This window comes from Falco cherrug, chromosome 4, assembly GCF_023634085.1.
Source record: "Falco cherrug isolate bFalChe1 chromosome 4, bFalChe1.pri, whole genome shotgun sequence".
Taxonomy (NCBI): Eukaryota; Metazoa; Chordata; class Aves; order Falconiformes; family Falconidae; genus Falco; species Falco cherrug.
In genome coordinates this window covers 91,973,201-91,995,484 of record NC_073700.1, presented here as the reverse complement: position 1 = coordinate 91,995,484, position 22,284 = coordinate 91,973,201, and the positions used below count along the sequence as shown (strand labels likewise).

Here is a 22,284-nt window from a genome sequence, read left to right as displayed (position 1 = left end):
TTGCTGTCAGCTCAACACAGTTCCGCAGACTGGGCAGCGGCAAGAATGAGCCCAGGGAAAGGAGATGGAGGGGTGCTGAGCCTGCTGCTGGGGGTCTGTCAGAGGAGCTCCCTGAGCTATGCCGGTTCTCCAGAACCGAAGATCTCACCCCACGGCTGGATTTAGAAAGGGACTGGGTAATTTTTATGACAGTTGATTATAACTGCAGCTAAGCTAGCTAATATGATGTCAAGAGGAACTAACCATCATGCTTTAGGGAATACATCAATTGCTTGCTAAGTCTTGGAAGACTTTTGGGGTAATTTGTTATGCAAAGGGATCACCCCCCACTGAAGGTCAGATATTAGCTTAGCAAATAGCTTGACCCCCTACGGCAGCTCTTCTGCATACCATAACACTGCTGTTTTAAACAGAACACAGGGTCAAACTCACCAGGTAAGAGACCTCAACTTTATAAGGACAAGTGGTATTAGAAAAAGGGGAAAGATTTCAAAGACTTAGCCTTGGTGCTCCCAGGATAGTGAGGAACTTCTTCTGTGTTTCTTCTTGGACAGGACTTAATAGCAGTGCCAAGCCAATGCTAGAGAAGCAACACAATGCTCTCTTGCACTGTGTCAACACCGATCTGGGCTAGATCTACTACTCCTGTCCTATATTTTCTTGCTAGTGTAATTCCACTGATTTCTACGTGGATGTGGCAACACTGTTAAGGAGTATGGCACCAGTGAGTCCCCAGCTCACTTCCCAGCAAAACTGGGATATCCTGGAGCCATAGTTATATTCTCAACTCTAGGAGATTCTAGGGGTCTAACAAACCCCAGCTGGGACAGCTGGACTTCCCATGTTCTGAAACCAACATGCGTGGAGACCAGTTCACAGTTTTTGTATACATTGTGGCACCAAAACCAGTAACAGCAAAACTGGAGGTTGTCAGCACCTCCAGATACAAATCCTAAGTGATGAATAACTAGGAGTTACAATACCTTTCTCAGTCCCTATCCCTGCATTTACTATGTACCCATTCCTCTGCTACTGCTCCCTGTGCCTCTTTGAACACGTTATAGTTTCACATTATCATGGAAGGATTCAGACCAAGTAGTTCTATCACCCCTGAAGAAATATAAGCAAGACACAATCATTCCAGCCCACACATGCGCAGCTTAACGTATGTCATTGAGCTTTTCCGATGCTTTGTAATTTGATTTTAACTGTATCTAACTTGACATAAGATTTGTGCTTTAGCAAACAAACTTGTATCATGATTATTTTCACATATATGTTTCAGTTCAGGGCATGTTGTGCTAGGAAAAAATGATTAATCAAAGCCGGGTTGGTTTTTTTTAATTTGTTTTGGTTTTCTTTTTATGCATTTTATGCATAAGATTTTTGCAAGGAAGGCTAGGCAAACACATTTATGGAAAGTGTAAAAAGTATTATGCAACATATTTCCAAATGTCAATAGAAACAGCATTATACCTTTTATTATTATACATTCTACCACAGAGCTGCTTAGTTTGCTGTCCTGAAATATTTAACACTCTATACCGCTGCAACAGGCAGTTTCTAAGGCAGGCCCTGCACTGAACGAGAGACACTCTGCTGTTAGAATATATACTGCAGATGCAGATACATCTGTGCAGCATTAGAATACATACTGCAGCTAGGTCACAACTGCATCATATTGGCCTGCATATCGATGACATGCAAATGAGAAATTTACTTTCTGCCATGATTCTCTGAACGATATTAAAGCACAACCACGCTCTTGAGGCTGATCATAGGTACCTTGCTTTCTTTCTCAGCAAGTCCAGTTGTCTCCTTATCCCCTGCCTCGACACTGTCCTGTATAAAGAGGAAATATGGTCATCACCTTACTCATGCTGAGGCAATGGATGCGGAGAAGTTGATATGAATCAAGCTTAATGGAAGCACAGCATGTATGGGATGCAGTGAAATGAATGGCTGGGACTAAATGGGATTCTATACAGCAAAGCAGAAAGATTTGTACTGCCACATATAGTCTGAAATAAAAGTAGTTATAACCTAAAACCCAACAAATAAAACCATTTATATATGTCACCATCATCACGCTCTAAGTGGTAAGGACTATTTACTTTCATTATCAGTATTCTTGTAACAGCACCAGCTTTGAAGAAGTTTGTAGTAAGCACCAACCCACAACACTGCTGACCCTGCAGCTTCCAGCAAGCTCAAATTTCTCTCACTTAAGAGTCAAACTGTTCCCATTATATCCTGCTGCTGCCCCTGCAACTCACCAGTTTCAAGGTAAACTTTCTAAAACGCTTCTTCCACTCATGTTGGACTGCAACACTTTTAAAGGGGCTGTTCAAAAGAGGTGGGTCACAAAGTTCATCTTTTTTTGCAGAATCACCTTTCTCTAGGTCCATATTCAGTGGTACACGCAGCAGGTGCCTGACATTTAAAAAACTAGACGTATCAGTGGTTTTCCAAATCTGACACCCATTTGGTGCTCAAGGGATCAAGTGCACTGAATGGTAGTGGGCTCCCCCCAAACAGTACTTTTGAGAGCACAGATGCCGTTTAACATTAGGTCCTTTTATACAGAAGGTAAACAGTCAAAACCACTCAAATTCAAGCCTGTTTGAAACAGTTGGAAGTGCTTTTTTTCTGTTCGGATTTGACTCCCTGCAGACACAGGCTATTTCTAAAGACTCTCTGCTAAGGAAAAACAAATCAAAACTCCATTACAGAAATCCACTTTGCTAATAAATTTTGAGGCTGTTTTGCAAACACAGCTAGGTCAGATCTTTCAAAAGAGCTCTACGTGTCAAGAAAGTTATGCAAATGTAGGTATTGGCATGGTAGATTGGACCATCTGCTTTAGCAATCAGAAATTAGGAGACCTCCAGTACTCAGGCTCCAGCTAACTGCATTCATGCCCACAACTGTCACTCCAAAATTTCTACAAGTTTCAGTTGAAATGGTTCCATGTTTATTTTTTAATAAAAGGATGCTCAGTTATAGCCAAACTTCGTAGCACTCATGTTTTTTTCTTATCTAACCTTCTAGTATCACCGGCAGTCATCTCATAAGCCCCAAACGTGTCCAGATGCCAGGGCAAGGCAGCTGCTGACAGCGGTGTTTCCATAGAAACCTCTCACAGCTTTATCCCATTAAAATTACAGTATTATATAACCTTTTTTTTAATGATTAATTCTTTTCTTTTTTTGAACCTGCCAAGCCTCTGCCATGGGGTCCTTGATTTTATAGTAAGTTTGAGGAGACTGTGAAGGGTCTTAAACAGAAAAGACAAATGCAGCAAAATATAGTTATTTCTTACTGTAGCATTGTACATATGAGTCACCCACAGAAGTCTCACCTTTTTTTTTTTTTACAGTATGTTGCAGAGATGTACACAAATGTTTCTATTGCCAATAACAGCTTTACGTCCAACTGCAAGTTGGCAGATAGATGCCTTTCCTTTTACTATTAAAAAGTGCTGATTTTCTGCCATCAGCTACATTTACAAGTCTATTTGCCTTCAGAAATGAGCATTATCCTGCACTTTATAATCAGAAACATGCCAGACTGTGCCCTTCTCTTAATAATACTCCAGCAATATTCTCGGGTAAGAATCCCATCAGCCCAGCTTTGGGCCTCCTGGCAGAAGAATCTAATATATACATATACATATTTTTAAATGAGGACTGTTTTCAAGGCTGACTGAAAGCACAGTTTTGATTTGAAAGAGGAAAGTAAGGAGTGCTCCCCTTGCTTCCCAAAGCTTGGGACTTCCCAAAGTTAATTGACTATTGTGCACTAGTCAAATTAGTGGGGTTTTGCTTTTGTTTTTTTATTAGCTGGAAATTGGAATTTTGTGGATGGTGGGGTTTAAGAAGTGAGGCACAGTAGCATGAAATGTACCATTTTTAGGACATGAAAGCTAGGCTTTCATGTAAAAAAGATGACTGAAAAAACATGTAAGTAATGGTTCAGTCCCATAAACAGAGAAAAATCTGCTTCTGCAGACTTCAGCAGAATGACACTATTCAGTTCTCTCCTGTATACAAGAGCTATGTACTTTTAATGGCCTCATGCTCCATCTTTGCACCTGCACTTAGCTGCACGCTCAGAATTTGGAAACAGTTGACTGCTCTTCTGTATCTAACCATTGTATTGCTCTCCCAAATAACATGCTCTGCCATTTGGGCATCGTGAATTGTACTTACAGTGGGATTTGACCACAATGAGATACCCTCAAAGCTGCAGGCTGTTTTCTGGGCTCAGCTGTACTTGCTCAGTGTCTGCAAAGAGCTTATCAGGAGGTAGTTTCATATATGCTTACACACAGCTTTGAAAACCACAGTATTTAGCTGAGTGTTTGACTGCTTTAACGGGAGAACATCAGAGCCCAGCCCAGGCAGGCATCAGACCCAAAGCGCTGAAAGGCTCTTTCCAAACTAATGAGCATAATGGAAGTCAAAAAGCTGATCTCTGAGCTATGTCTCACATGTAGGAGAAGAAAAAAGGGCAATAAGATTTCACAAGCTTTCACTTTATTATAATGTCCTCATGTCATCTTTCTTTGCATGTGAAAACATGATGTGGTGAAAGGGGTAGTATTATTTGAAAAAGTAATAGATCAGCGGTTAATGCATTATATCTCTTAGACTGTACTCTATGGATTTTACAGCTGCCTTTGGGGATGCTACGGAAATAAGGATACAACTGTTTTGCTGTGCAGAAGTCCATGCAAGGGCTTTTTACCATGGTTAACTTTGCTTCTGTTGGTGCACATGGTCATTCTCTCCCTTTAATTACCAAACATTTTATCTCCTCCTCAAAAAAGATCAACTGTTGACAGCTACTAACAAAAACTTTATTTGCTCTATGGCATTTGAGACCTGAAAGACCAAGAGAAAAATAGGTTACAAGAGCCCAGGCAGCAATTCTGATGAGCTCTGGCTATGAAGTCTTGGCAAACTTGTTCAGGGAGACTATGAAACAGCAACTAACTGAATTCAGAACTCCCTGGCCGGCAAGTGGTACCCTACTCCCTGGACCATTCTCTCCCCGATTTAAATGGAAACCCTACCAGAAAATTTAATGTGAAGCTGCTACAATGAAGAATGCATACCTCAAATTTCTGGGATTAATGAGGTGTGACAGGAAACTTACCAGAGAAAAATTAAATTGATTAGTAGCTGTCACTCCAAACTGGAGGTCACTGAACTCAGTAAAAGATTTCCAGTAAGAAAGTATCTATCAACATTTTACAAGTCCACTTTTAAAGTAAACTGTCATTCAAAAAGCAAACAAATGCAGCACTGCTGTCAAGCAATGATACGTTTTCATCTGCAACTCAGTGTACTTTTTCCTTAGCTTTGATCATATTTATCGTTAATCCTAATCTTCAAAACTCTTCTTTACAAGTCCTGGAAAGCCCTTCCCTGAAATAACAACCCCTCAGAGCCAAATGCAGAATAACTCCAATTCTGACATTTTCAAAATCAGCACTTTTACCTTATTTTCCCAAATTAGCAAGGACAATTTCATACTCAAAAAGTAACAGAAACCCAAGCACAAACCTAATCAAAACGGTTTAACTTCTCTTTAACGCCTATGGTCTTGCTCCTGGATTGCTCTTAAATTGCCTGGCTCTTGCACTTGTTTCTCCCTGCCTTTGTCCCAACAGCTTTGCAGTCCTGTGTCTCGGCTGACAGACCGTGGACCCAGAACTTCTTGTGGACAGTCAGGAAGCAAAACCAATCATCTAAAATGGTCGTGCCGGCTGATGAGAGGACGCATGGGGCTGCAGCCACGGCCTGTCATTTAATTAGTGCTTAAGATGTGCAACTGGCTTCAGAACATTGCTTTGTCTTAGTGAGAGACAAATAGGAGCTGGCTTCCTTTTAGAAAAATGGTGAACTTCTCTTACAACTCTTTTCCTCCAGTAAATCCTTACAGATCAAAGTAAAACCACCTTTTCACTTTCATTAGTATGTGTTCTTCCACATTATTCCCTGCATTCACTCATGGGAACAGGAGAGCTCCAGACCAATGACTGATTTCCCATCCATCCTCTCTCCACCTCCCCTCCCTCGTTCTTTATTCCAAACTATCAATTTTACTCTGACTAGACATGAGGCATTCTGGATAAGAGTTCGACAAAACAATGTGCCTCAGACAGGCAATTTAAATATTTGGCTTACTATAGAGTTGACAAGTTATTACAGGGATTTATATCAATGGAAAAGAAAACACACAGGAAGGGGAGAGCCTGGTCTCCAGAGACCATGGGGCTTTCTTCATTCAGTTCTTTTACTAGAATGGGATGATCCTGAAATCACTTGCTCCAGTGTGGAACAAGTGGAACAAAAGAAAAATTAAAGAAAATTATATAAATACTCAAAATTCATGCATAATTTTGTGTTTTCACACATAAGTGTAACCAGAATTAAACCCTAAACATAGCCCTGGGGAACACAAGGGGACTGCTTCCCTCCATAGCTGCAATGCTATTGCATTTTCAATGCTATTCGCATACATGGAGAATGGAAAGGGTTGGACAAACATAAGCATTTACCTTCCCTTTCCCTCAAAGTCCTCCAGAACAGGCCACCAAGCACTGTCTCCCTTTCCTTCTACAATAAATCATTTATCCTCTTTTAGGAAGATGTGAGCAAGGGAGAATTAGTTAGGCAGGTGCTACAGATAAAGTTCAACCTGCCTTTTTGTACCGTTTGTGCTGGATACCACTTTTTACTCCCATGGCATGGACAGCTGGAAGCACCCAGGCAAACTCATCAATTCATCTTTAAGAAGGTCTTTAATAAACTACATTTGTACTCCAGAACCTTGCACACCAAACTAGTACTTCTTTCTGCTGAAGACTAAGTTTGCTTAGTACCACCTGTGGCTTTTGCATGGGTCTACCACCACCAGCAGATAACCAGCCTCCCCTTGGTGAGTAGAACTAGTGGGTCTAATGCCATCCCCCTAAGTTTAATGACACTACTCAACCTGGAGTCATTGATAATACAAACCGTTAGGCTTGTAGCGTCTGAGCCATTGCCACTAATAAAAATGTTAAAGAAGATCAGCTCCAGAGACAGATTCATAGGATGCTACATATCTGGTAAGTCTTCTGTCCATGCTCTGTGCTGCCACATTTATAGGTACCAGCTACTTCCACTTTCTTCAGCTAATTTACATCTGCATCAGCTTAATATTGCTTCCCATGTGGCAGTGTATCAAATGCTTACTGAAAAACATCTAATTTTATAATAAATTGGGTATCATCATCCCTACCTAGCAGATGAAGATACACAGGGACTCACCCAAGGCCAGGAGTGACTCAGCAAGCTGAACCTGGTTCTTCTGGGAACACAAAATGGCACCAAACTGTGCTCGATGGTCAAAAAGCACAGCTATACAGCTTCTACTGGCTTCTGTGGCACAGGAGCCAACCCCCAACACAACCTCTTTTTCTGTCCAGTTTTTCAGTAGTATTCTGCATATTCTACCAGTAACAGACACTCATTAGAGACTTTGAATATGTTATGGTTTCAAGGAAAGCATGAAAACTCAGCCTACAAAAACAGATATATTTTTCCTCCAAGGTTTCTTAGCCTGTGGGTATCACCCACTGCCAAGATCTTCTGACAGCAGTATTTAGAAGATGAATCTCAGCTGGATAAAAGTGATATTCATGGAGATATCTATTATAAAAAGAGATGTTGGCCAGTAGAGAAACCCCATGCCTACCACCTCAGACCAGCTCTTAATTTGTAGCAATATCAGATACCCTGCATTGTTCTTCTTGCAGAGCTGTCATTTCTTCTCCCACCGCTTCCTGAATGCTGACATGCAAAAATCTCCAAACAGGCGCTTGGAGTTCTCTCTTCAGCTCACAGTTGGCTTCCAAAACCATGAGCCTTGTAGATACATTTATACTACAATCACTTTTTTCTGGTATTTTCATGCTCTAGCAAGGACCATACAAGATGTACATTGGCTTAGTCCTTACAGATCAGCTTGAAATGAATTGAGAAAACTGCTAATAATGTCATTTAAAAATGGCATCAATTCTTTCCCCTTCTGAAGTTCATCTGGAATCAAACACTCTGTGAATCTACAATCACTCAGCTGAACTTCAGTCTAAAATGCCAAACATCAGACAAACGACATTTTAGGGCTGAAAGGAGGATGCATGCTGGAGAGGCATGCTGTGACACAGCTGGGCGCTGGGAAAACCAGCAATGGATGGATGGTGGTGATGGAAAGGATGGCTGAAATGCAGCAGGCATATTCACCATGATGAAAGGTGGCTCAGATGAGGCCCAGGAGGTGGCATGGGGGACAGGTCACTCACCACAGCCTGCTCTGCTGGCTTGGCAGGCTCAGCAGGGATGGCCTCCTTTTCCACAACGGCAGCAGCAGGGGTTTCCTCGACCTTGGGTTCCCCAGGTGGAGCTTCTTCAGCCTCAGTCTTTGGTTTTATTGATTTTCAAGCAGACAGTGGAAAAATTGTTGAGGAGCACATGATAGTGGGGATGGAAGAGGGGAACGGGAACTGTGCCTGGCACAGTGCTGTTTCTGGCTCAGTCTTGCCAGGTTTTGCCAGGGAGAGGATGGCAATGCTTGGCCTTACAGCATCTAAAGGGCCCTTTGATGCTCAGTGTTCTACATGTAAATGAAGCCAGTCCTACATCCCTCCCTCACAAGGAAAGAAAGCATCGGCCTCCTGAGTTACAGAAAGGGTTGATAGAGGTGGGGGGAAGGCACCCAGTTTGCTCATAAATGCTCCAGAAACTGATGGCAAGCCCAAGAGCTGGAACTGGCACTTGTGTGCACAAATGCTGGGCTTCAAATATGAGTTTTTAAAATTATTCCTTATTCCCTAGTTCTGCCTGTTCTCAGACAATATAATCCCTCCTCCAGTGGATGTAAGAACAACTAGCAGAGACTCCAACAGTTTTTATATGCATAAAAGCAACCACTGACTGCTTGAATTTTGGCTGTGTGAAAATCATCCCTGGTTTCTTATTGAAATGCATTCCCTCTGGAGCTCTCAATAACCTACAAGGCATCCATTCATCAACCCACTATTGGGATTTCCACCCTTTTAAATTCTGGCCTAAGCTTGTTTTTCACCAAAAGAACCTTGCAAATAGCAGCAGCCCTGCAACACATCCAGTCCTATAGCAAAAACAGCTCACAGCAAAAGTGCGTTCTCTAATGGAGTCATCGCTTTGCAAATGCATGCGTGTACAAGAGAGCTGCAAGCTGTGCTCAGCATATTCTATTTATAAAGATGGCTGACTCAACCAGATAAAATAAACCCAGTAGATTAATTTGCCATGAACAAATTGCTCAGCATAATATAAAGCTTAAAAGCTATTTAGCTGCTTTGCAGTTGATAAGAGGCAGCTGGCTAGAAGGTCTCCTGTGATGAAGAGACAGCTTCCATTAAATTCTTCAAGATACTAAAATCTTCTCCTCCTTGGTATTTTTTAGGAAAAAAACTCATAGCCTCTCACTTGTTTTTTCACATACTCCTTAAGCATACTGATTTTTACTAAGGTACAGAGAAGTCTGCCTAAACAAGACCGTCAGGATTTGGCATAGCATAAAGAAACGTTCATTACACCGTGCTGTGCAGAAATCTCTCTGTGTAATGGATTAATGCCAGCTCTAGGGAATTTCACAAAGAAGAAATAGGACTGAAATGAAAAACACAAAATAGATTTATCCCAGGTAAGATGCCTAATGAGTTTCCTGAGGTTTAACACTGGAAGAAACTTTCAGGCTTAAAATCACAGGTAATGTTATAACGCAGATTGCATTGATGTGCTTCAAGTCGCTTGTTGACAAAGCTGTCTTCAGACTAGTTACCACTTTTCAGCTACAAGTAAAAACGGTCTCACCATATTCAGTAACAACCACAATTACAAGCACCACCAGTGGCATTATACAAAAGCCACATTAAATAATATTATCACTCTGCTGCCATCCAGGCTAACCTAAGACTGTAAGAGAAACTAAGAAACTGCCCAAGTATGATCACTCCCAAACAGATTCTCCACTCCTTAGAAATAGACTGTGCCTACTATTAATATGTGGAGAGTGGAAAAAATTACAGCAATACTGGAGACATTTAAGCAGCCATCACGTACTACCACCAGCTGTGCACTGGACCACAGTACTATCATACTTGTTTCCTAAATGCAATAAATGAACAAACTGTTTGACTACAGCTTTGAAAAGTAAACATATCTTAGAACAACCTGGTTTTCTTTTCTTTTTCTCTACGCTATCCCTGTAAAAGACTTTCAGTTAGTAAAGATTTAAAACTACAATGGTATAACCTACCAACTCTTTAAAGCTAAGATTTTGTGATTTAGAGGATAGAAAACACACACAAAAAAAAGAGAAAATATCTTGGTACAAAGGAAAAAAGGAGCAATTTTTTAGAAGGCATTTAAAAAGGAAGCAAAAGCCACCACTTACCAAATGTTCTGTCACATTTTCATTTGCTTGCACTGTAAATGCAGAGGTATCCTAGATATAGAAATGAAAAACAATGATGCAAAAATACTTGAGATGGGATATTTGTAGGTGTCTATCAAAGACCTGATTTTTTTAATGGTTTATTCAGGTAAAGCCATTAGTAAATTCACATAGAATAAGACGACTTAGATAATTTGAATAGGTATTAAAAATAATTATTAGTTAAGCGTACTTAATATGAAAGACATTTCTTTTTCAGTTATATATTCTATACTTCTAAACTGTTCAATGTTATTAAAGGCAGCAAAAAAATCCATTCATTAAATACATTCGAATTGCAAAGATTCTGTTTCAGGCACAATGCACTTCTAAGTTGTGAAACTCAACCTTTTTTTGCAATGACATGTGCCCGTGCCTGGGGAGTACGCTAGCTCTAAGCTACTTAATGCTGGGCTTTTATTTAGTTAGTAACTATAGTAATTACACATATAAAAGTTTACCTGCATTAAGAAGATAGAAAAATGGACATGCTTTCCAACATCTTGCCCATTCAGAACCAATTAGTTCGCAAAATATTGCTGGGCCAAATAATTTTTTCTACTGCGGTGTGGGCATCAAATTTTGATTTCCTCTGGGCAAACATTTTCCCATAATTATTAGAGGTAGCAGCCTTCTGCTTTGCCCCTTCCTTATGGATTCTTTACTAATTTAAATGTTCTGGAACAGAACTGTTAAGCACTGGAAGACTCATTCCAATCCTTGTATACACTCAGCCTTTTTGGGTACTTTTCTAACATGGTGTGCAAGGTGTGCTGTGGATGAGCTAGTCTATAAAAGGATGCTGGAAATTAACAAGGGTTATCCACCTGAAATATGGGATCCTGGCACAGCCCTGGAATTTAAAAGCATAAACATGGTATCTTCATGTGCTGAATCTCTGTGATGCCTAATACAGAGTCTCACCATCAGCACAGCAACAAACGAATAATTTAGGTTTAACTTTCAGATTAAAATATATCTTATATGAAAATCAAGATGCATAAATAAATAAAACTCATATATACACACACAGAGACACTGAAAGTATGTGCAACTGAGGAAACCACGCTTTATAGGATTTGGGGATTGTGAGAAAAACCCACAAAAGAGCACAATAAAAAAGCTAAATCAGTCTTTGTAGGAGGAAAAAATAAGTCCCACTAAGGTTCTTTTTAAGGATTTTTGCTATTAGTTTCAGTCAGGCCGAGAATAACAAGAGTATTAGCACCATTCTAGTAACACCTAGGAATAATTTCCGAGGAAAAGGTTTGGATCCGAGTCAGTATAACACTATTGTGTATGCAGAACAGATTTCCTGAAATTGTACAGCCAGTCCTAATCCCTCCTAACAGTACAGGAAAAAAAAATAAATCTCAAAATGTGTTATTTCTCACCTGTGCAAATCCATTAAATGCTGTGCTGGATGCCTAAGTAGAAGTGAAGATCAGAACAAATTATCATTTTTTTACTAGATCAGAACATGAGTAAAACCATTTTTATTTGCAAAATAAAAATGTAGGCCAGACATCAAAAAAGAAAGAAAGAAAGAAGTAAAATTAAGGGTAAGGCAGCAAGAAATATGATGACAGTGTTATTTGGTAACAGGTGTCACAGGCTGAAAGAATACAACAAAACCAAAAAGCAGAGGAACTTAAGTATTTTTATAAAATAATAATAAAAAAAGACTAGGTGCATTTAAAGTTATACAACCAAAACACAAAACCTGCGAGACACAAGGTGCCTTCGCAGTTCAAAGTTTCATTCACTGTTCTGAAATGCATTTTTGTCAGCCTGCTTCATTACATGGCTGAGGGGCACCACACTATGAGCAGTTGCATGGCAATCTTTCAAAAAAAGAATAGCGCGGGCTTGGGAGGGGCAGTGGGAAACACACAAACGGATTGTTTTTAAACGACAAGGTTATGCATGACCTAAGGAACTCTTTGTCTAGACTAGGCTACACACTGGGGTAGGTACCTCTTCTTTATCAGCCTCAATTTCCTGGTACAACAATCCATATCTCCGGTTAGCAATTTCATCTTCAGATAAATCTGAGTTGTTGGTCTCATTGTCTTTAGGACTAGTTGAACTCTCGGTGCTAGCATTTCTGGAATTTCCCATTTGAAAGAGAGTCAAGGGTCTAGCTATCTCCTTGCTCGGTCCAGGATTGCTAACGCCTGCCTGCTCCCCAGGCAAGCCTTGTTTTACTGGTGCCTCCTGACTTTTATTGCTTGTGCTCACACCGACTTCTCCCCAGGTGTTATCAGTCCCTCCTAGGTCTTGTGTAGACCATTTATCACTAATGCCTAACCAAACATGTTCCATGTTACCTTCCTCTGAGTCTTGCTGCTTGGGGAAAAAGGGCCAATTATCCAGTCCATTGGCTTGGCCATCTGACAGATTAGAAAAACCCCAAGAATCATTAGTAACTGTTGGATCCCAGTTTGCCAGCCAGGGTTCTGTTTCCAAGGCTTCAGGAATACCACCGCTACTAGGGTGCTCTTCAGCGACTGCTGCTGCTGCCCTACCTGTCACTTGGTTTTCTGCATTATCTAGGCAAGGATTACCACAGCTTGTGCTAGCAGCATCAGCTGTCTCTGGCAGCAACGCCCACTCTTTTTCAGCAGCAGACTGACCTTCAGCAGCAGCACTACCATTTGGGAGGAGGCTGATGCTATTGTCTTCAGTTCCTTTATCAGACTCTTCTGTACTGGATAATTCAGCATCACACAGAATGTTTCCAGTATCTGTAGGGTCCTTTTCTGTGTGGTCAGTTACTTCTAGGTCAACATGTGCCCTCAAGTTTATATGCTCCATGGATGTACTCTCTCCAGTACCACTGTCAGTTTGGTCTAAGCCATCCTCAAATGTCCTTTCACGGTCCTGATCCGAGATACCAAAGACTCTCTCAGGTTCAGCACCAGTGCTTTCTACAGTTTGACAGTTGTCCACTACTATTTTGTCCCCACCTTCCGGCTCTGTGCTCAACAATGGTATTTCTCTATCTGTCTCCTCAATGACACTGACCCATTTGAATTCTTCTTCCCTCGGGTTTTCTAGACTAACACCACTCCCAGCATCCCTATCGCTATCTTCCAACTCATGTAAATTTTCTGCTTCTGTGCTGACTACCATTTCAAGATCTGATTTTGCTAAACCCTCGTGAAGTTCTGCCACACTGTTTCGTTTCGTTTCACAACCTCGCTCTTCCAGTTCCTCTGTACCTTCTACCTCCTTGCAGTTAACAGCTCTGGTTTCTACCTTTTCACTTGGCTTGGCACCTGCCCACTCGTCTTCCTCCCGCTCTTCCTCTGCCTTTTGCACATCACATGGGAGGGGCTCATCCAACAAGCTATCAGTTCCCAGGATGGGTGTCTCAAAACTGGTTATGTTCTCTAGAGGCTGATTGGTCACCACATCTTCCCATGGAGCATTTTTGGCGTCCAACTGGTCCTCCAGTGAAGTCCTCTGGTTTTCGTTTACAGAAGCTGACCCTGGTGCAGCATCCTCCTGCTCACCTACAGCAGGCCAAACACTAGCAGACAGAGTACCCGTGGATTCACTTGAGGTTTGCTCTGCCCCAGGGAAAAGCAAAGAACCGCCTGCAGTAATTTCCTGGCTGACACTGGGTGTGCTAACATCTAGGCCCCAGTTGAGTGAACCTAGATCAGTTTGAGATCTGTTAGTATCTTCTGATGACCCACTGTTTGGGGTTTCCTCCATGACCAGGTTACACAGGGAAAGACTTTTTGAAGAATCAGGCTTTAAGCAGACAGAAAAGCAAAGAAAAAACACAAGATGAAAAAGATAAAGGCGGACTTGATGAGAAAACACAAAATTTATATTTTACTAGAGCAGTTTTAATTTAAAGAATGAAAGTGACTAAATTAAGCCGTTTAAGGAAAGCTATGTGGTTTGCAACATTTGGAGGCAATAGAGTGCAATGTAAAAGAGCAGCACTGATAGACAAAACCAGAAAACTATTACACCACACTGATTAAAGCACATCTCTAGAAAGGTTGCGATGTTGGGGGTAGGTTTGCTTACCGGCTGCACCAACTCGCTGCTTGTCTGTATAGCAGAAAATCATACATGCAAAACACAGAAAAGAAGAATATGAAGTACTTCGTTAGAGCAACAGTTGGTTAATTGGCAGTTCTCTAACCAGCAGCAGTTACCAAACTGATGTGGGGAAGGAGTGGTGGATCCGCTCCTGCCACTCCACAGAAGACTAATCCCAGGTCCCTTCCAGCCTCTGCATTACATTATAAAATAAGTTCTCCACGTATGTGGAATATTTATCGCACCTTGCTTTTTTTTCTGTAAGCCACTGACAATTTTATTGCAGGAACCCTCTTACATCTCATTTGAAAAGAGGGGTTGCTCTGGGAGACAGTGACCTGAGAAGCAAACAATGCACGTGCCAGTGGAGCTTACTTGTGTTTACACTAAGGCATCACTGCATCATTCAGGCAGTGCAGAGAGCCCTGAGCATGCAGCTCCAATTCTCCATCACCCTGTGACATGCAGAGGCATTTATATCCACACAGAGTATGGCATCAAGTCACAAAGCCTGCTGTCTACGCTGCCACTTTGATCAGATACAAATGCTGCCAGGAAGATCAATAACTACTCCGTGCTCAACTTATTAAGAGAAACTCAGTTAAAAGATGGAGTATCCCTAATTTCAAACATTCAGCTGTGAAGCTCACTACTTCGTTCTTTTTTATTCTAGAGCAAAGAGGAAACTAATTAATATTAACAAGCTACAAATAAAACCGTGTGAAAGGCAGACATTGATAAAGCTATCTAATATAAGTTCACACCAATAAATTCAAAACATTTCTGGGTTATTTTAGCTAGTCTAGATATTGGCAGCCTTGAAATTTTGACTAGCCTACAGACATGACTATTTTTTTAGGCTTTATTTAACCTTTCCCAATAGAAAGAGATAAGCATTTAATATACATTATATATGCCATGTGTTCACAAAACAGCTCTGCAAATCTGAATGCATGAGAAGCATCCACTTATTACTGGGCTGGCTGAAGCTGCAAAAGGTCAAAAATGAGTGTAACAGGCTTCACGTCAAGTCAACCCAGCTATGAACATGACAAAGTCAAAAGAAAGCTCACAAAAATGAGTTGTTTCCTTCCTGCAGGGAAGATTTGGCACAAGGAGGAAGGATTCATGCAGTTTCCTCAAGTAGCAGCTTCTTTTTTGAATTACTCCAATTAATCGTATGCCCACAAAGGCAAGTTAAATTCTCTCTGCACTCCTGAATTTTGAGAAAATGGTTGTCCACTGGGTTAAAGTTCTGAGGAACTACACCTTCAGATAATTAAATCAGGTGACCAGCATCCATTCCATTCCTACCCTCTAATAACTGTAATTTAGGCATGAGAATAGAAGCAACACATGCTTAGCTATAATGATTGTGAATCTTATTAGCCTAGATTTCTGACATCATTTAGATTTTGTAGGGCAAGCAACAGAGAACATTTTTCATTGGTGGTGGTTTTAAAAGATTCCCAGTGGCATCATATACCTGAAAGTGTTTGTCACCGTCTGTCAAATCTTTATCTTGGCTTTTGGTAAAAGCATAGTAAATCTGAGTCTAGAGTATTACGAAATCAGAATCAGAGAAACATCCCTATTCACAATGATAAATGTCAGGCTTACCGTCCATAGATCCCATGGCAATGTCTGAAAAAAAGAATAGAAAAAAGAGGCTCTTAGAAAAATACTGTTCATATACTCTCTGTTCAACATGCTACATAACTGTGCACATTAACTAAGGAGAGAGATTTTATTATTATGCATTTTTATAACACATATTTCATATATTAGTGCATGTGGAGGGAGGTACATATCTGCATAATACACTTTTTCGGTTAAATAGGATGGGCAGTACACAATGGATTGTGCTATTTCCCACTCCTAAGTAGTTGTTGCTTTCCAGCAGACTCATACTGCTGTGGGCTTGAGTAACAGCCGGATTCTGAGCTGGTGACTTTATAATTTTCAGCAGGTATAGGAGTCTCTGCAAGCTTTAAAGAGCTTTTACTCAGTTACAAATGGATCCAGCTATCCAGTGAGACGAGCGGGTTTTCTCATAACTCTAACACCAGGAGGGAAAATGGCATGATTTGGGGGAAAGAATACAAGGAAGTTGACCATTTTTTTCATTTTCTTGTATAACCTGTTAAATAATAAATGTTAGTGACCTCTCAGCAGAAGAGCTGAACATACAGATGAAAGAAAAGCAGCAGATTTCATGCCAAGTATTAATTTCCCACTGCATGAGGAGGAACTCTGCTGGTTGGTCCCAAAAGCTGTCTGAGATGCTTCAAAACTTATCTACTATATTCAGACCTAGGTTAAAGTCCACGATAAACAAAACCTAAAGACGCTCATAAAGTAAAATGTAAAGCTGTTCCTGAAATATTTGCAAAGATTAAATGTGACAACTAACATTTGCCTGAGACAAAGGGTTGTTGCATTTAGCTTCTTTTCTTGCCTGCTTCTTATTTTGTAAGGACGGAACAGCTCTTTGAACAGCTTCTGCTTTCACAAACAAAAGAGACGGTAATAACTCACTACTCAGATACGCAGCAAATTATCATCAACAGCCATTTCTCAACCAGCTTAATTTGATTTAAGCCTAGACATGTGCATCTTCTGTGGATGTAATTCAGCAGTGTACCTGCTTACTCTGCTATAACATTATTACCTGAACGCTCAAGCTTTAAGGAAAAGTGATAGGTCTGTTCTTATAGCACTAACTGGTACAAACCCTAGATGTCCTACTGACTTCCATGAAAGGAGAGACTGCTCATTTTTCATTTTTTCCTTTTCCTTTCATTGCTCATGAGACTTTGAGCATGAGGGGAATGGAACAAATTGAGGGAAAGGTGAGACAGACCCCAGCTAGCAAACAGGCGATGGCCAGGCACGTTTAGAAAGGTCACTTCTAAATCATGCTTCTGATGCAGCTGTAGAAACAGAAAAGCAAGTGAGGAAGGGCAGACTGAGGGCTACTTATTGTGGTCTGATAACCCTGGCAGAGCAGTGGAGGAAGGTAATTAGTTAAATAATCAACAGGGAAGTCATGCCAGGCTTCCTGAGGCGCCACGGCACAGATGACTACTCCTGTCTTCACATCACTACTCCAGCAGTTTGCTGAGGAGAAAATATCCGTGACTGAGACAAAAACTACACACATATAGAAATGCATATATACTTAAGGCTTTCATCTTAACATCCCTGCAAGGTAGAAAAGGGCTCTCTAAAGACTGTAGCCACAGGTTTCATTCTATGCTGCCATAGCAATGACCTGCCACATCCAGGGTGAGACTGAGACCCAGACTGCAGGGCTGTCTTCCCTCCCTCTAAAAACACAGTGATCTGGCTCATCCACATGCTCTTGTGGATGCGGACCACCCCTTCTCATATACCTGTCTTGGGAGGAAAGGTGAAAGGACAGGACAGACTGAAGGTGCTCAGTTGAATGCTTCCTATGCATCTAGATGAAAACTTACAAGGTACTTTTCTACATGGACTTATATTCTGTATTTCATGGTAGACTTGAATCTAAACCAACTCTTCTTCACTAAACTAATAAACTCTTCTACAGTCTGTACAATATGATGTCAGGACAAATGTGCTCCGTCACAAAAGTTAGATGTCTTTGGTTTAATGATCCCACTGCTCTAATCAGCATTATGACAAGACAAGCTGAAAAGCGAAGAGTTAGCAAAGTCACAGCCAGAGTTTTCTGTCACTGCTGAATGCCAAGGAATTTCCTTACTCTTTCCCTTCCCTGTTTAGAGGGAGCAAGAGAAATAACAAGATGCACACAGCCTCTGCTATAATTAAACACTTCTCCTAGCAAACCACAATGAGAAATTTCAGCTAACGTTGGGAGTGCTGAAAATGGAGTTTTTTCTGACAGTGCATAACCCATCAGAGATCACTACAGATCTCATTACACAACTAGGACTGCAACCAAGTAAGAAAATTAATTAACTGAGGAAGAGATCAGCAGAGAACCAGGATTATCTCAGCCTTAAAGCTTCTTGTCTTCTCACTCCTTTCCCAGTGCTGCATTCCTGAACAGCTGATTAGTCCCCTCATGTCTCACAGTACAAGCCAGGTTAGTAAGAGCCACGAGGATAATAGGTTTTGCTAACAGTGTGTTAATATTGTTTCCTTCTCTGTGTACAACACAGGGCTACAGCTCTGCTGGCCAGAACATCCCTACTGTACTATCAGCCCTATTATGGGTAGTGATGGCGAGTTCTGGGTCTTAAAATAGCAGGTCCCCTAGGGTAAGCCAAAGAAAACCAGCAACGTGACATAGCAACCTTTTTTTTTTTTTTTTCTACTTTTCTTTTTCAAATGGCTGCAAGAAACTACCATAGCAAATAGTACCATAGAATGGAGAATTTCTCTAACACAACATCCTTAAGGAAACATCCTATTCCATCCTCTCATTTTCCTTGAGGTTAGGTCTAAAATAGATTTATAAAAGCAAAACCGCTCAGATCTTATCCACTGCTTGGTACAGAAACTCCATCGTAGCAAAGCAATCGCATGCTGACTCCACGAGACCTAGGTCCCCTGAGGCATCCTTCCAGACATGAAGGGTCAAAGCCAGGTCAGAAAAATTGTCAGAAAAACAGGCGCTGGAGAATTATAATGTTCACAGTAGGAGTTATTCTAGAGATGGAAAATAATGGCATGCCAAAGTCAAGGCCTAGGTACCAGCAGCCATACTCATTGGCAGACATCTCATCTTACCTGCTGACAATTTCCTCTCCTTCTAGCACACCATCAAGTACAGGGCTACTGAAGGGGAAAAAATTGTACACAAGGCAAATCTTTGCTACCAAACACAGCATATTTCATTGTTATGCTTCTGCCACCTCAAGGAAAAGAGATACCTGAGACATGGGTGAATGAGTAACTCCTGTTGGTGCAACTTCTGGCTTGAAAGGGTCGAAGTCCAAATCTAGCAAAGATTCCACTTTCTTAGTTTCAGGAACTTCATTCTGTTAGAAGAGAAGCATAACTCTTGAAAAACTCATCTTTCAAAAGCTGCCCTGGGCAGCAAAATATTGAGAGGCAAAAAAAAAAAAAAAAAAAAAAAAAAAAATAATCACAGACTTTCCAGCTGTGGTGTAAGCCAGGAGGTGAAAAAGCTCTGGAGACTTTCCTGAGCTTTAGTATAACCCTTAATTTTATTTTTATGAGCTTCACTCTTATGATGCCTTTTTGTTTTCTCTGCAGTGCAGCTTTGCTTTTTCAGGCTAAACAAACTGCAGTCCTTTCAGAGAAGTGAGGAGTGTTCACCATTTGACTGTGAAGGCCCTTTTAAAGTGCTTTTAGATGGACACCAAAACTAAAAGCTACATAAATGGCACCCAATGTCCATACATTCTAATAAGTGACTCTATCCCTGAACACAGACATTTGTAAAAAGCCAATACAAGAAGGACATAAATGCATTTGATTTCAATGTCAATTCTGAACACAAATACCAATTTACATTTAATGCTGCCCTTAGCTCAAAACTTTAGGAAACATCTTACATAAGACTAACTAAATCTTGCTCCGCTGATCTGCTCTTACAAAACTGGATTACACGGTACAGTCTTTTTTTGTTCACAATTAATGAATTAGCCAAGGCCTCTGAGGTCACTACAAATACATATATTGTTTCAGTGGGCCTTTCCCACTGTAAAGTAACACAAACAAATAATTAGCATGCTTCAACACAAAAATTGAATTAGCATGAAAAAGGAGCTGAGATTTAATTATCACTAATGATAAATATTGCAGGCAGGCCTCTTGGTTTTGGTTAACAAGGCTAGTACTGCCTACTGCTAGTTGTTCAGCGTTTATTAAATAGCAAGATAAGCATGTTTTTTGATGTACAGAATACGTAGACAGAGTTCATTAGAATGCTATTTTGAAGTGTTCAGATTGGAAACGGTACCGTGGGAAATTATTTGTATGCATACATTCACATATAATCTTACATAAGAATGGTAAGACAAGGTCAGACCACATAGTTCCATGTCCTGCCCCTGACTGTGACCAAAGGGTACACCAGGGGAAGTCCACAACAACAGGGCAGTCATAAGAACAGCAAAACCAGGAGATAACAACAAAGATGATGATGATAATAGTAAAATAAACCACCAAAGCCTTTCTATTACTAAAACATTTAAGAGTGTAAAGTTTCCAAATTAGCATTACTATTGGTAAACAGATGTTCAGGTGTAGGTGATTAATGACTTCCATATGCCATGGGACATTTGAGCTGTCTGTGTCACCTGAAGACATGGTCAAAATAGCTCCTCAGCTCCCATGTTAGGAGTGACAGACTGACCTGGAGCTATTCTGTCTGGAAGAAGAGCACCAGGGGTGATGTGAGCGGGGTCTACGCCAGCATGAGAGGCACAGGAGTTTGGCTGCTCCATGACTCCTCCAAAGCAGGACGGCAGGTGGCAGCAAAGTTGATGAGGGCAGAAGTGGAACAAAGAAAAGGCGGTGGTGGTCCATGTGGCACAGAGTTCAGCTGGGGACCTCCTTGCCATCAGGCAGGGTGAATGCAAAAACATTACATGTGATGAAAGACTTTGTGGCAAAGTAGTCTGTTGAGGATTACATAAAACAGGATAGAAAACATGTTGAGGAAGCCCCTGAGATGCAAATGGCTGGAGGCTGGGAGACTATAGAAGAAGGGGGTATAAGAAGTACCAACTTTGCTTCCTTTGTTTTATGTTTTTCCCCTGGCCTCTGCATTTGGCCACTGGTGATGACAGATTAGTCTGACACACTGAAGCCAGTGCTATAGCCTCACACTTTAAAAAGTCAAAACCAAACCCACCATGAACTAGCATGACATTCATTCAGCCATTCCTTTGATCTGATGGATTTAGGTCTCATCACATACTCCCTTGAGGCACTAGCACACATATGGTCATACAGCTCGATGAAAGAAACAGCATTAGCTAGCACATAATCTGAAATGAATGGAAATGGAAAAGTTAATTATCTTTCAGTGAGGTTTGAGAATGAAGTTGTTATTTATGAGGACTGAATCAAATCAATAGGAGTCTTAGGCCATGCGTGATGACAGCTAAGGTATCTGCAGTGACAGGGTACTAATCACTGACTGCAAAAATTACCAGTAACTGTTACCCTCAGACCAAAATGAAGAGAATGCTTGTCTGTGTAACTTTAGGAACACAGGTCCAAATAAACATAAAGATTAATTGAGGTATCACATTAGACAGAGATTCAGGAGAAACGGGAACTTCAGGAAATCTCTCAATAAGGGACAAAGCTGTGACAGGAAGGCTTGCTAATAACTCTGTGCTAATTCCACCATAGCATGATGAAGCATAAATAAATGCCAGATTTGAAAGAGGTGGCTGTGGCAGAAGCAAGGTTGTACCTCTCAGAGGACAGGTACGCACAAGGGATGGAGAAGGCACAAGAAACCTGCAAGGACCACTGGAACTGTCATCCCCTCTCTGCACAGTCTGTACAAGCCTTAAAATAGCCCTAGCAGGTATGGGTCATTCACTTTAGAGCTGCCAGACACACTCAGACATGTTAAGTACCTGAAGGGAGCATACTGTAAAGACTTACAATGTCCAAGCTAGTAAATGGACACTAGGGAGAAAAAAAAGAAATAAAGCAAGGAACACTCATTTCTAAATTATTCTTTCACCTGGT

General features: G+C 40.9%; 1 protein-coding gene across 11 annotated transcripts in view; it reads right to left on the bottom strand.

Moving 5' to 3' along the window:
- AMPH (amphiphysin) overlaps positions 1 to 22,284 on the bottom strand; it is a 120,766-nt gene that overhangs the window by 9,628 nt on the left and 88,854 nt on the right. For 2 of the 11 annotated variants that reach the window (XM_055707240.1, XM_055707242.1), the window contains exons 12-19: positions 19,479 to 19,586; positions 16,216 to 16,239; positions 14,581 to 14,604; positions 12,511 to 14,295; positions 11,928 to 11,960; positions 10,495 to 10,545; positions 8,357 to 8,473; positions 1,786 to 1,842 (exon numbers count right to left, since the gene is read on the bottom strand). In XM_055707240.1, coding sequence (XP_055563215.1) covers positions 1,786 to 1,842; positions 8,357 to 8,473; positions 10,495 to 10,545; positions 11,928 to 11,960; positions 12,511 to 14,295; positions 14,581 to 14,604; positions 16,216 to 16,239; positions 19,479 to 19,586 — 2,199 coding nt within the window. The remainder of the gene's footprint in view (positions 1 to 1,785; positions 1,843 to 8,356; positions 8,474 to 10,494; positions 10,546 to 11,927; positions 11,961 to 12,510; positions 14,296 to 14,580; positions 14,605 to 16,215; positions 16,240 to 19,478; positions 19,587 to 22,284) is intronic. The other 9 variants (XM_055707243.1, XM_055707244.1, XM_055707246.1 and 6 more) reach the window with 6 other exon arrangements.